The 15476-nt window shown below is 42.7% G+C and overlaps 1 protein-coding gene across 3 annotated transcripts; it reads left to right on the forward strand.

Moving 5' to 3' along the window:
* The first annotated feature begins 227 nt into the window (after window positions 1-227).
* On the forward strand, window positions 228-15350 carry LOC110834847 (MFS-type transporter SLC18B1). Of its 3 annotated transcripts, XM_087346089.1 has the most exons (13): window positions 228-835; window positions 1066-1967; window positions 4497-4722; window positions 5478-5573; window positions 6948-7021; window positions 7834-7981; window positions 8667-8735; window positions 8962-9079; window positions 9697-9812; window positions 12618-12808; window positions 13181-13276; window positions 13468-13636; window positions 13863-15350. In XM_087346089.1, exons 3-13 carry the CDS (start codon window positions 4597-4599, stop codon window positions 14082-14084), a joined length of 1425 nt encoding a protein of 474 aa, XP_087202215.1. In that variant the 5' UTR covers window positions 228-835; window positions 1066-1967; window positions 4497-4596; the 3' UTR covers window positions 14085-15350. The 3 variants fall into 3 exon arrangements, with proteins under 3 accessions (XP_087202215.1, XP_021930118.1, XP_087202216.1); XM_022074426.2 differs by having other exon boundaries at window positions 492-1967; XM_087346090.1 differs by lacking the exon at window positions 13468-13636 and having other exon boundaries at window positions 492-1967.
* The last annotated feature ends 126 nt before the right edge of the window (window positions 15351-15476 follow it).

Here is a 15476-nt window from a genome sequence, read left to right on the forward strand (position 1 = left end):
ACGTTCCAAGGCGAACATATTGAAATTCTTCAAGTAACTGTACAAGGTACCAAACCCGCAAATAATAAACACTTCTGAGTATATAAATGTCACTTAGCAATGCCTCGTGGCGTTCATTTAATCATTCCTCGACAATCATCGACACATAACCTCAACCGACAAACGAGAACACCCCATAATTTCCAGGCTTTTATTCCGTAACCTAATAACAGCCCACCAAGATCACTTTTCGCACACAGAAACATACGGCAATGATTCTTGCATTATGGCATTTTAAGACTGAATATTTGCCATTATGAACTCAAATACATTTAGCACGCAAACATCTCCCAAGGCGAAACACTAACAACTCGCTACACATAAACTACATACGGCCAGTCATACACCTCGAAGGCTTCAAAGACTAGATTCACGCAACAAATCTAACCAACTTCGGACTTGCTTTCTCTATCTGCAAACTTGACCACAGCGAATTCTAGTAGCGAACCCAATAAACTACGTATTGAGCGGGAGAAGGGCATAAGTGATCGAACCAGAATCAGAATACACCACACGCCCACGCCTCGTAGCCGAAGAGCAACGTACGAGACTGCGGAGGACGACGTCGGCAGGCAGTTCGAGACCCGGGGATACTTACAGTAGTATTAAGTTGTAGAAATTAGACGAGGGCAGAAACGGGTTTGGTTTTGTACTGATTTCTGCCCTCTAAAAAAATTACAGAGGGTCGAAGTGGGTGGATATGGGAGCCTTAGATGAGAGGAGGAGGGGGTTATGCAAAAATATATTTATGAGGGAGCAGCAAAGGTGGTCCAAACAGACATCATACCAACTCCAGGTGAACAATCTTTAACCAAAACCACGTGTTCAAAGCACTTGAGTCGAAAAAGAATCCAGCCAAATAAGTCAAACCAATATTTTCTATACTTGGTTCCAACCAACCACATCACTCCCCGATCTTAATCTACAGGTGGTGACAATTCTGAAAAAAAAGGTTCATGAACACTGTGAAGACTAGTTTACTGCAATTACTGTCGTCATAAACATTTTTGCCGCCTTCTTTTCCAGACGTCTCATCAGCCACACGCGTGTGTTTACTTCGATGTCTTCACTTCATCAAAATCACGCTCTCCAACTTCCCAATGTGGCAATGTAACTAGGCCATGTATTTCATCAAATTACTACTGATTGTGTACACTTCAAACGCAGATTTATAACAATTCTATCCCTGAAGACGTGTAATCTGCCAACAACTCAAGAGGACCGCCGTGAAAACTTCAGATCCCTAAATGCATGAAAAACTTAATTTTCCTAATATCTGAACTTGGCGGCGAGCGGTACTTTATTCACCCCTAAGCATGACGTTCGTCGCAGAAGTGTAAACGACCGGCATGACGTCAGCACTGAGTCAGAGGTCATCTGACAACGCTGTATCAACCGCAGAACGAGATTTCTTGACGGAAGCGATCGAACCCGTGGCTTCAGAATACGAACTGGATGCATAACAGAGAAGCGTTGTAGAGTGGACTGGGAGATGGGTGGAACATGCAGTACGCATGGGGAAATCCATTTATAGAACAGATAAATCAGGGAGGCTGGGCCTTTCTTTTAAGGGGAGGGATACAAAGAACGTCCTGTCCAGAGCATCTGTTGGGGAAAGTTTCGGCACAAAGGACTGTCCCATCGTCATCATAACAGTATTCTTCTTCTCCTTCTTCCTGATTTCCCCATTTCCTTCTACAAACGAATAACATGGAGCAGAGTCCTTCAGGCTGATAGTCGCTCAGCAAACACAGATAACTCAGAAGATGTACAAATTATAGAGACGTCTTTCGTGGACCAGAATGACGTCCATCACCTCGACATTTATATCAGACGCGCACCAAAAGCCTCCGTTAGACATCGCTCGGAACTCCACTGGGATAGGTCGTCTCTGCTCCGCGTCTCCACAGTCTGCGATCTGCGCTCTGGTAAGTTTAACCTGTCAGGAACTTACTTTATCACTGCAATGTGTAAGACCAAATATGAACACGCTCGCTGCAGACAGTTCCCTCGTTTGAGCCTCTGAAATATTATTAAAATGTGCCGCCAAATACTTTAACAAAGTCTTAATTTTCACTGTTCATTCTCAGCTCCTTCCGAATTTTACAGCTACGATAGGTTAGGCCGTGGGTTGCCTCCAAGACGGGTGTCAGGGACGAACTATTGCGAACACGACGGTGACAATAATCTGGTAGATACTGGCCGACGTTTCAGATGAGCATCAGCTTATGAAACGTCGAAAGGTCTCTCCTCCACTGAACAAGGGCGCGACTTTAACAGCGCTTAAACAGGTGTACAGGACTCGTGCCTTAATATTTTCAAATTTCCGCTGACTTCGACTCAGTTTTCTTCTAGTGTTCGGTTAAGACGCCCGTGAGTCGGAAGACAAACATCTAAAATATTCCGTGGACGAACCAAAGTCGGACTGGGGCTTTATCAAGCACATGCAATGCACAGCGGCTTCCTGGTGACGAAACTAGTCCTTCAGCCTGCAATCTGCAATGTAAATACGACAGATCGGTTTCTTCCGAGGTCCTGGGGTCAATATGACGTAACACTTATCGTTTCTGTGCGTATCCCCTCCTGAGGCAACGGCCGGCAAGACGGCTTTAAGGCACGTGATTCTTGTAACATCTGGCAGGTAATCAGCTGCCACGTGATCGCATAATTGAGGTGTATGCAAACGAGGAACTGGGCAAATACGAATTGTTATCAGTCGGAATTTGGTACTGTAGTGAGTGTTTATGGAAGTGACCACAAATCCATAAATGCGCCTTCTTTTCCGAGTATCCGAAATAATAATATCCGACTTGAATAAAATCTTTTTCGGGCGACGAGCCGCGTCGAAGCCACTGTCTCCGTAATCATCAGTGAATGTGACGTCACAGTCGCCCCAGAAGATTTTATTGCATATGAAACGAAACCAAAAAACAATAGAACGATCGTGCGCGTTTGTTAAAATTTCTGAAACTTCAACAGTTCGGCATTACATTTAATTAAATTCGGGCTGTTTATTCACGAGTTTCTTCGTGCGTGCGACGCCGGACGTCACATCAGCTGCTCGTCGACACAATTTTCACTTATTCCCACCTCCAAAACAAGGAACGGACTCGGAGCTATAATGAACAAGAGCCCAATACTGGATCTTATTCTTACAATCCATGTCATTATGATCCGTTTAAATATTATCCTTCCATCTATGCCTAGGTCTTCCAAATGAACTCTCAATAAAAGTTAATAAAAATAAATAACTTCAAGGCCAATATCTGTGCTGCATTACGTGTTATAAAGACAGCTGCTAATTTATTTCCTATCCTAATTACACTTCGGATTAATCTCGATACACCGGTCCAAATACTTACGAATGATATATAAATAAATAATGCGTCTGTTGTAAGATTTGAGGTTTTCACAGCGATGAGTATGAAGATTTCTGTCTTCTGGGTTGTTGCGCTGTGTAGTCTGGTTGATGTTTACCAACGTTTCGGAGGTCATACTGCCTCCATCATCAGGGCGATTAAAAATATGAAGATTTCTGTCTTCTGGGTTGTTGCGCTGTGTAGTCTGGTCGATGTTTACCAACGTTTCGGAGGTCATACTGCCCCCATCATCAGGGCGATTAAAAATATGAAGATTTCTGTCTTCTGGGTTGTTGCGCTATGTTGTCTGGTAGATGTTTACCAACGTTTCGGAGGTCATACTGCCTCCATCATCAGGGCGATTAAAAATATGAAGATTTCTGTCTTCTGGGTTGTTGCGCTGTGTAGTCTGGTCGATGTTTACCAACGTTTCGGAGGTCATACTGCCTCCGTCATCAGGGTGATGAATAGCATCTGCCAGACTACACAGCGCAACAACCCAGAAGACGGAAATCTTCAATGCGTCTGTTACTCTTGTCAGACGCGGCATTGGATTAACTTTATTTCGGGCGTGTGGACGCTGTAATTTTCTGAAGCAAATGAACTGTCAGAGGTCGGGACCCCAAGAAACAAACAGAGTTGGCATGTGGCCCGCGGAAAGGGGTGCCCAAAAATCTCTCACTGCACAATATCATAGCCTTTGAAATTCCCTGTGGGCTTATCACAACTGATAAGAGTGTTCGTGTTCTCAGAGTCTCCGGTTTTAACCCCGTGCGTTCCTCGACGTTGTCACGAAAGACAGGGGAGCGGTCAGCTTCACGTTCCGACCGCTTTGACCGATTCAAGCATAACCGGTTTCCGTTAACAAGTGCGACGGCACTTATGAAACAACTTCGTTAATTGTTTGCACTTCAGAAAAGCTCTCTTAAAGGAATTTCAAAACAGCGGCAACTAAGCGACGCAAAATATTTTCTTGCTGTTCAAATAACTGTCTGTGGTCTTTCGAGTTGCAAGCAGTTGCCAAGGTTTCAGTGGATCCCGCAGCCACGAAGGCTTCGAATCTCATGAAACATCCTTCTGCCCCTTAACATGTGCCAGTCTAGTGACGGCGCCTGGCGGGCCACATAAGCTCAAGGCACGTGGACACCTGCAGCAGTATATAGGAAGCCGGCAGACGAGGCTCCTGCAGCCGCACACGATGACTGTCAAACGGACGACCGGGCGCTTTACCAGGGACCAGTGGGTCGTGCTGTCTGTCATCGGCAGCGTACACTTCGGATGCGCCATCTGCATCTCCCTGCAGGCGCCCTTCTACCCCGCCGAGGTAAGTGGCAGCAACCACTTTGCACATTTTAAGCCTTGACGCAAGAACAGAAGAAGAAACTTTCTTGATGCCCGTCAGTACAAATTCTTGCGACGCGATGTCCGTCTGTCCGTTCCAACCGAGCCTTAATGAAGCTGAGATTGCCCTTGGGAAATTAAGACGTTGTTATAAATCTCCGGGCACCGACTCAATTCATGCAGGCGGTAGGAGACAGCTTGTAGCTTAAAGTCTGCCACAACAGCGGAAAGAATCGAGTTTTGTCCCTGTCCATAAAACAGGGGACATTTTATCGAATATTCTCGTGACACGGTGAACGCCATTTATGAACGAAGCTGTCGGGGACGATCAATGTGAATTCCGCTGTAATAAATCGACTTTCGCATTCGACTGACATTAGAGAAAAATTGGGAGTACACCAACTACTTGTGGACTTCGAGGAGGTGCTCTGTGGCATTTTGATTGAGTTTCGAATACCAAAGAAACTTGTTAGGTTAATTAAGATGTGTATGGATGGGGTATCTGGTAGAGTTCTGTCGGATCCATTCCCAGTGCACAATGGACTGAAATAGGGGGATGCTTTATCTCCAATGATTTTTTTTTTAATTTTGCTCTAGAACACGCCATCAAAAGGTCGGAGGGAATCAGAAGGGGTGGGTACTTGCCTTTCCTGTTGCCGTCAATTTGCTAGGGATAACCCAGAAACCGACTCCTTTCCGATAGCTTCCTTCGCATGACGCGCGTTGTTTCTGTTTCAGGCTGAACGCAAGGGGGTGTCGGCCAGCGAGTACGGCCTTGTGTTTGGAATATTCGAACTGGTCTCCTTCCTCAGCAGCCCAATTCTGGGGAAATACGTAAGTCACACCAAGTCGCAGTGTCAATGACCAGCGGTTTTTGAACTCTCTGAAAAGTTACGACGTGTCGAATGACATGAACAGTTCGGGTTCAGTTTTAATGTGCTCGCTGATAACAAATTCGAACTTCATTTACTCTCGGCAGATGACCTTGGAATTTATTCGGAGCATCTGTGGCCAGTTTTAATTATTCATGAGCAAAAAATATGCTTGTGTCACCAAACAAGTTCACGGATTTTCATCAAATTTTGTATCGTCTTGAACTTCTGAGATGGGCGTGACCCCAGCGCCACGGAAAAGCGTGTCACGCTGTTTTAGCACGCGACGGTCACGGCTAAACGCCAGCTGAAGCACGAGGCTCCGATGACAGATCATTAACGAACTACGAAAATATTATGTTAGAATTAAGAAACTGGCAGTGCTGCCACACTACGATATTGTCTGCGAAAGTGTATATTTACACAAATTTTGGCCGAACATGAAAGTGCTTGTCAAAGTTCTTTCAAGAGTATCTCGTTACTTTTTTGATCTGACTCGTTAACAGTTCGCAAAGGACCTCAGAGGTCCTTGGCCGAAGGAAAGTAATTAGCTCGACAACAGATCTTTTCATTAAGCAGACTCTTACTGCCTCGCACTTGTATCTTCCAGGCCAAGTAACGCATTTCGATATAAAATTTCGTACAAGTGATAGTCCGAATTTTATCTTCAATTTTCAGAAAATTTTATCGACTTTCTGAAAAAGGCTCGAAATACGAAAATTAAATTTTCACAGATTCTTCATTAACATTAACTTTGGCTCACGTCTGACAACATTCCCGGTCATATCACGAGGTGTCTTGATTTTTAAATGTTCAATGATAACAAATACAATTCTGCAACACACATTTTTAGAAGGAAAAATGTTTCACAATAATTTTGTAACCACTAATGAAATTCATATTTTGTGTTATGAACTAGTGCACTTTCTCCGCATAAAGAATTATTTTCAAAGAATAAATTTTGCGTGAGCCAATTAAATTATATTGAATACGCTGCACATATTCTTAACCTCGTTTATTAATTTGTAAGAGCCCGAAACAATCTAAAATAGAAATCCATATACAGAATTTAGAGCAAAGTTCTCAGCCAATTTAAGCTGGGTTCGTCTAGACAGTATTTAATAGTTCAGTCCGTACCGCAAAGGAAACACAACTCTTCACCATTGCAGAGATCGATTGGAAAATACTCTTTGAATAAATATTCGCTGTTTTTACAGCCACAATCATGAGGCAAAGTGAAGTTATTGGACGTTAAAACAGGTGGTATATGTAGATCATTGTGCTTTAAAGGATTAAATGTGAACAGCAGTTTGAAACTAATTTGGTTTCTTTGCAGCTGAGCTACATTGGGCCAAAGTTTATGCTGAACTCTGGAATTTTCATCGCGTCAACATGTTCTATTCTCTTCGGGTAAGAAACTTGGTTTTACGAAGACACCCAATACATTTAATTTACGTATATTTAGTATACCCAGTGCATGCAAGCAAACATTTCAGACCACCAAATGTGAAACATTTAAAACGTCCGTAAGAAATGCGTAACGACTACTAACTTTTCACTCCTACATGAACGCACGGCGGACGAGCTGAGGGCCAAAGTTCTTTTAGACAAAGCCTGTTGACCTGCGAGATATTCAGTGACTTTACGAAGAGTGAACACATGTTTATCCCCTACATAATAATTCCAATACGTTTTAGCCGTAACGTTCGGGAGAAATCTAGTTCGAATCTCGACCGGGATACCACACATTTAACAGAAGATTTCCGTATTTTGGGGCGGTGTCTGAAAACAAGTGCCACGACCGCGTCCTTCGAAATCCTTACCCAATATCAATCGCGTTATTAACTCATTCTGCTCTGTACAACCTCAGCAGCTGAATCACTGACTCAAAAACTTGTAAACGAGCTGGTCCATTTTAATAAACTGTAAACACGAGGCATCTAGTAGCCAAACCACTGCCATCCAAGACGCCAGCAGCAGCTGTCATGATGCATGCTTGGAAAACTAATTTCTCGCAAACGAATAGACGCGACAAACATAAGGACTGAGCAGAACTCGATTTTATGTTGACTTACGGCTTTCTGCACAGTACAACACAAAACGGCAACAGAAATGCTCTTCGGGCTTCGCGTCTCTCAGTTTCAGGACGTTCATCGCGTGGCACCACGTGATTTGTCTTCTTCGTATGATCTCACTTTACGCAACGCCCATTTCTGTTCCAGGCTGCTGGACCTGGTCCCAAAGCACGTGGACTTCATCGCTCTGTCGTTTACCATCCGCATCGTCGAGGCTCTAGGGGCCTCAGCAGCCACCACTGCGGCCTTTGCAATCACAGCATCCGTGTTTCCCGATTCCGTCGCCACTACATTCGTGAGTCACTTCACACTCTGTCAGCGATGGTTCACTTTGCCTAGACATGCAATTTTTGAAGCCTTCCCCTCAACGTTTCAGACACTGACTGCCTCCATCATCGGGGTAGATATGCCGTGATGATGCAGGCACTCACTAATGCAGTTCACGTCTTCAAAGTTGATCCCCAACCACAACTTCCCACTATTCTCCTGTCTACATCTCAATCCCTCTTTGCATGACGTCTGCAGCAATAACTCCATGGAGCAGAGTCCTTTTTGAGAAGCTGATAGTTATTTTGCTAGTCAGGAAATGTCCCGTCCTTTATGAAACCTGGAGATTCCATTACTATCCTCACAAGAAGCCACCCGAGTTACATGGATCCAATCCACACACCAAACCCTATTTCCTCAAGATAAATTTGAACATTATTCTCCCATTTATGCCTTTGTCAGGCTTTCCAATTTAAATTGTGTGTCCCTCCGCCCCACGCAAACCACATTCTGCATCCATCTCATCCTCCTATATCTTATCACTGTAGTAATTCTTAGCCAATCACGGAATAGAGTTCCTAACTGAAGACTGTGTTAACAATGAATCTGCATTTGAGAATGTAAATGGCCTTAAGTTATGCCAACAAAGCTGATTAGAAGTGGCGATGGGAGAAGAGTTTAACAAAACTCATGAGTCGCACTCTTCCCTACAGGCAGCCCTCGAAGTCTTCTATGGCCTGGGCTACATTGTCGGGCCTATGATTGGTGGAATCCTGTTTTCGGTAAGTATAAAATATGTTCATCTGCGTCTACTAGTGGTGCTAGGAAGTAACATCTATCACGAGTCAAGACTGCTCAAATAGTAATTCAAATACCCACAGACTGGACGAGCAGGGAATTTGTTTCCCACCATGTTTGCATTAAAAAGTATCTTGAAGAGAATGGGTCTGCTATGACTTGCAGTGGCTGACTCTTGTCGAACCAAACGTCTGCTCTCTGTTTCCCTAGCTTGGCGGCTACATCCTGCCGTTTGTAGTCATGGGTACATTCCTCATGCTCGTCGCTATATTCATATACTTCACCCTGCCCCCTTTGGGAAACGAACCGGGTCAGCTGCGACCAGAAGGTAAGTTCCTATTATAACTGGCTCTCACGAACTGTCTACGCTAGATTCTAAATAAATCCATAAGCATGTTATTTTAACATGAAAGGAACAACATGGAGAAATGTATTCTATTCTGGAGCATCTTTGTAATTTTAGTAGCAATTATTAATAAGCATCTCTTAAATCTGTGCTTTGGCTGAGAATAGTTCATTATGCTACTAAAACCCTTTCTTCCTTGTGACAAAATTTTTTATAATATACAAGTCTTCCTTATATAAATTACAATTTTAATTCACCAGTTAAATTATTAATTTTTAAAATAAATATTAATGGGTTCTAACGTTTAACTATCACCCAATGCAAACTTCAAACAACGATGCTACTAAGTAATTATGAATCCCCTTCCTGTGCTAATATAAAAGAATATAATACAACTGTCTTACTAGTTAACCATTTTCTTTCAGAAAACAAGGCTAAATATGATACACAGATTAGAAAAACTAATGCCTGTACTAGCCTCAAAATCCTCTTTCAGTTTCTCCTCAAAATGTCTCTAATTCTTTTCCTGTGCATTTGCAATTGGACATATCTCAGTTTTGCAAGATTGCACAATTACCAAATCCTTTCTTTTGTTACAGTAAAGCTGTTAGCTATGTTTAAAATTCCCGACGTGGTACTCGATTCATTCTGCATAGCTGCGACAGCTATCAGCTTGGGTTTCTACTCGGCAACGCTCGAGCCTCACCTCAGAAAGGTATGGATGCCACTCTGCGCTCGCTTCAGACATTTATTCAGTACGCATGCTCAAAACCTATTTTGATAACTCCTATCTCATTATCCCACCAGCGTTTTCAAAACGAGCTGCAATCAACGTGCAGGACCCAGTGATTTGGTATTAGCCCACGATAATTCAAAACAGCTGTAACTCTGCCATTGATAACATTTTTATGCCCTTAATAATGTTGAGATCTTACCAAAGCATTTTATTTTGTGAACCATGAATTATTACTGATGAAACTTATATTTTATTGAATTTGAGGTGTACCAGGACAGTGGTTTAAATCTTACCTAAATAACAGAAGGCAGAAAGCAGAAATTAAATCCTCCCATACCAATCATAATACCCACTCAGAATGCGACACTGTAAATCATGGAGTGCCACAAGGTTCAGTGCTTCATATATATCAATGATTTGGCTGCAACTATAAATCTGTCAACCCAAACCTATTCTCTTTGCCGATGAAACAGGTATCCCGAATTGTGCCGTCTTCAAAATATCATGAATGATGTCTTTGCCAAACCAAACAAATGGTTTAAGGCACTAAAGTTTGATAAAATAAACAACATAAAATTTGCTACTAAGAATGAAACATGTCGTAGTTTAAATATAGGCTTTGACAATAAATAAATTGATGAAGTTGAAGCAAACAAATTCTTTGGCTTACAGACTGACAATAACTTAAATTGGAAAAAACACATTGAACATACAATTACCAAACTAAGCTCTGCATGCCTTGACATGAGAACAGTTGCACCAGTTAATTAGAATAATGGCACTTGTTAAAAGCAGTGTTTTGTTGAAAATTATTTTGGAAATTTAATACACTACCACTTTCAGGAGAATATGTACTCTCCTTTGCATCATTTGTGGTAGCAAATATGGGCAAATTACAAAGAAACACAGATGTGCACAATTTAACCACAAAATGTAAATGTGACCTTCACATGCCAAAAACTAACCTCACTAAATATCAGAAAGAAGTATATTATACAGGTATCAAGTTTCTCAATAACCATACACCTACAATTAAAACTTTAAATCATAATACAAAAGTATCCATACCTGCACGTGAAGTAAGTTCTGTACTTGTATCATGAAATGTTCTACATCTTTTCATTAGGCCCAAAGAAGGATCAATGGCATGTAAACACTCTTAACTCCAACTCAAGCCACATATTAATGTGGGTTTGTAAATATTTGTATAACTCATTCTCAATTATGGATATTGGTTATAAATTATTTGTTCATATCAGAAGGAACATAAACTTGGTTCAGAAATTGTCATTAAACTAGCTAAGGAAACTGAATTTCTATGGAACATTCCCACTGAATGCCAAAACGGATTAATGACATATCAGATCTTTCATTACTAACTCCAAAGTCTACCTATTTGAGACACAAATGATTTTAAATTATTTAACAGTGATACAAAAGTAGTATAACAAATTTGGAACAAATACAGCAACCCATTCACTTTGCCCTGAGAGTTATTCTGATATCTAAAACATAGTTCAGTTCACTTGTTGTTTATATGTGCTCGATAATTAAAAATAGCCGTAATTTTTATTTTACAAGGCAAATAAATGGAATGAGCGAAATGAAAAGTAATTAAATCTAAAGTAACACAACGGAAAACTTGCCTGTATAAGGTCTCCATTACCCAGGTGAAGATAACTTCCTTAACAGTTGTAAAGTAGAAAAAGTCTCTCACATATAACAAAAACATTTAGATGCGAACTTACATTACTCATACACTGCAATGTACTACCAACAATTTCATAACTGTAATTAGAAATAAGCACGACACTCAAACGTTCTAACGCTCGAAAATCCGCTCGACTTCATGAGTTTAATACTCGATTGTATAGATGGCAGGTTAAATGTAAGCTTACTTCACACAACCAAACAAATCATGTGACCTGAGGGGGGAATGTCATACCATTTACCTGACAAAGTTGGATTAACATACAATTATCACACAAATTACATTGGTAATAACATATAAAACTCAAATGATATTTTAATTCCACGACGTGTTTCACTTCAAGCGAATTAATATCTGGTGGGCTAACACTAATTTACTGGCGCAAAACCCGCAGGTTCAACACCAAAGCCCGCCACCGAACACGATCCTGAGCCAACTTCATCCATTTAACCTCACAGCCCACCTCCCTGAGATCCATCTTGATATAATTCTCCCATCTCCTTCTTAGTCTGGCCAGTGGTTGTTTACCATAAAGATTTCCCACCAAAATTCTGTGTGCACCTCCCCCCTTACCATGCTGCATGCCCAGCCCATCGAGGTCTCCTAGACTTCTCTATCCTCACCCTACTAGGTGACCTGTACAATTCACGCAGACTCTCGTTATGTAATACCCTAAATTTCCCACATATTTAATTCTTCAGACGTTCAATTATCTTCCTGAGCATCTTATTTTCAAAAATCATCGCCCTGATGATGGAGGCAACAAGGACCTCTGAAACGTCGGTAAATTTCTATCAGACCACAAAGCGCAACAGCCCAGAACACAGCCATCAGACTCACCGCCGAGAAAACATCAAATCCTACGAATAAAAGATATTGCGGAAGTCTTGTGTTCGTAAGGTTAGCAGGAGGATGATATTTTGAGGTCATGTAGCGGGCATAAGGGCGGTGAGCATAAAAGACAGGGAATGTGTGGACCATCTGAACGCCTCGAGTATGAGTCTTAGGTCATTTCTCACGAAGAAGAGGAAAGGAGGCACTACGAGGAAGTCAGTGGCGATCGTTTGTTTCAGTTCCAGCTAACGCCACTGATGACGGGGGTGATGTTCGTGATCAGTGGGACGCTGTACGCGGTGTCTGCGCCCCTCGTGGGACGCCTCTGTGACCTCAATGTGTACACCAAGAAGGTGATGGTGGCCGGCAGTGCGTGCATAGTGACCAGCTACGTCCTGGTGGGCCCTCTACCGGGGCTGCCCCTCCCAAAGTGAGCAGAATTTTCTAAAAACCGCTCTGTCAGACTGAACAGCAAGTGGAGAGGCCAATGATTTGTTGAATAACTTATTGTCTGTCTGTCTCACTAACGAATAAGCTAATGTACTGGTGGACAAAAAATTGCCAACCGATAAACCTAATCAATTTAATTGTAAGTCTGTAAGCCTCACTGACTTCCCTGATTTATTCAGAGCTGGTAAACCCAAACACAATTCTCGCTAAAGATATGCTTAACCCTTTGAAGCCCGAAGGTCGTCTTAAGAATTCAGTTCGTACCTCAAAGAAAACAAGACTTCACTAAAACAAAAGAAGTGGTTAACGCTGTTTGAGGAAATTATCGGTCATGTGTCCTCCCTCTTTGCAGCACCCTGTCGATGTGTGTTCTTGGACTCGTTGTCCACGGCATCGGCACGGCCTGCATCCTGGTGCCTTGCTTCATTGACGTCATCAGATCCTCTGTGTAAGTATGAATTTAGAAAACATGGTCCTGCTGCTGCTACTACTAAAGACCTTGGCCTCCTTTAGGTTTCTGTACAGTTACTTCTTTCCGGGATGGGGATGTAAACCCCATATCCAACCCCCAACCCGGCCTCCAAATTTCTATTCCCCGAAAACAGGGTGCCCCAATTGTGCCTACCGTTTTTCCTTCAGGGCGAAGGGGTTCCCCGATGACATGACAACGTACGGGATGGTGTCGGGGCTGTGGACCTCCTTCTTCTCGCTCGGGGCGTTCGTGGGGCCTTCAGTTGGGGGGGTGCTATACGACACAGTGGGGTTCAGGAGTGGGACGCTGTTTCCTGTCACCACGCACATCCTAGTGGTGAGTAAATGTGATGGGAAGGACAGGCAGCATGCGCAGAAGAGGTGAGAGTATTTTAGTCTAAAAGTTCAAAGGGCCAAGACCGGTTGTGGTACCTTGGCGAAGATATTATTAAAATGCATCTTAAAGAAATAGATTGCTTAAGCGTGGAGTGGATTAGTGTGGCTCACGACAGGGGCCACTGGCCAGCTCTTAGGACATAAGAAGCTTTTGTTTCCTGTTGTAGTTCGTTTCCACTGTGTGTTTCGTACTCGTGGAGAAGAGGTCCCGCCCGGTGGCACTCCTACCCCAAGCCAACCCCGTGGACCCCGAAGGCGACTGCACCCAGAGGGGCCGCAATCTACCGCAGGACATCCCGCCCCTTCTACCCTCAAAGTGTCACGATTCCATCACGACGGGGTACGGCAGCTTCGGGTCGCCTGCGCCTTTCCTGACGCCTTTCTCGTGACGTGTGGCTCATTCAGAATGACAGACATTCCTAAAGGCCAGAGCCGTCTTCGCGTTCCATCGCTCTCCCCTGATGGGGGACGCCATATTGCGTGGTTGCAGGGATTACCACGCGGAGTGGGAGCAGCACCATCACCGTTCCTGCTACTCCGCACCTTCACTCCGTTTTTACGACTTGAAATCAGCTGTTGTTGAAATAAGGTTAGGTTTATGTTGTTTCGTGTTTGTGAAGTTTCACAGTGGTTTAAGGACGAAGACCATGATATTAAGCTTTTTTTTTTCGCAGAGACACTTTAATTTTTCAAGTGTTTCAACTATCTTAAATGAGAATCAGATGATGACGTAGGTGGCAATTTGTTTCATGTTGGAAACAGGAAAAATATTAGTAAAATTTTAGTATATGCGCCTGAATCGAAGGATCTAGGCATAAATTCCCTGTCTTTCATGAAGCCCGAAAGATCGTTACTATGTTCAAAACATCCATTTGAGCATATCCTGAGCCAGATTAATCCAGTCCAAACCCTCACATTCCTTCAACATTAATTTTAATATTACCCTTCAATCTACTTGCAGATTTGTCCTTTCCTCTCAGCTTTCGACACTTCACATTTTCAGAACAAAAAATAGTCAGCACACAGAATTATTGAACCTTCATTAACAATAACCACGAACAGTTTGTGATACAGAAACCAGTCTAAAAGACGTGGTATCGGGCAAGCGCGTTTACTATAAGCTGGCTGCGGGGACTGCAGCTCCGTTATGTGCAAACCTTGCAGCCCTGATCAGCACTGTACCAGTGAACTGCCCCTCACTCCACCAACCACCCCGCTCGATGCTTTTGACCGGCTAGCCGCACTGAAATCCTTGCAGCCGGATGATATCCCCTTCTGCATCGCAAACCTCGCCCGCGGACTTATTATCAGTTCAGCCGATTAGTGGATAATGACAACGTAAGGGGCAATATTAAAATAATGATACAGAGGAAACAAAGTGTTACAAATTATATAAACACAAACATAATTTTTTCAATTTTTGAAAAATTATAGGGGGTGCTGCAGCTCTGATGGACGGGCCGCCACTCCCCAATATATAATAATATATCTGTGCCGTGTTATGGTTTAGGCATCAGCCAATAAACAGCAGTCAAATTATAAATTACTGTATATTCAGACCAGTAATTTGAACACCAGAATGGGTCACTACACATTGCCAAGTTTTCTGTCTCCTGATACTGAATAATAAAATTAAAAAACAACCATGCAGTTTAGAGATACTGATCACTCATTTCACCTGCCTATTTCATAATTATAAGCGACGTCTATGTACAAGCAGCCAAGTTATTGATCTGTACACAAAGTACTGTATCATCCTGACACAGGAAACAAACAAAACT

This window comes from Zootermopsis nevadensis, unplaced genomic scaffold (genome assembly GCF_977971745.1).
Source record: "Zootermopsis nevadensis isolate Lab colony 2312 unplaced genomic scaffold, Znev_1.0 Znev_ptg000010l, whole genome shotgun sequence".
Lineage (NCBI taxonomy): Eukaryota > Metazoa > Arthropoda > Insecta > Blattodea > Termopsidae > Zootermopsis > Zootermopsis nevadensis.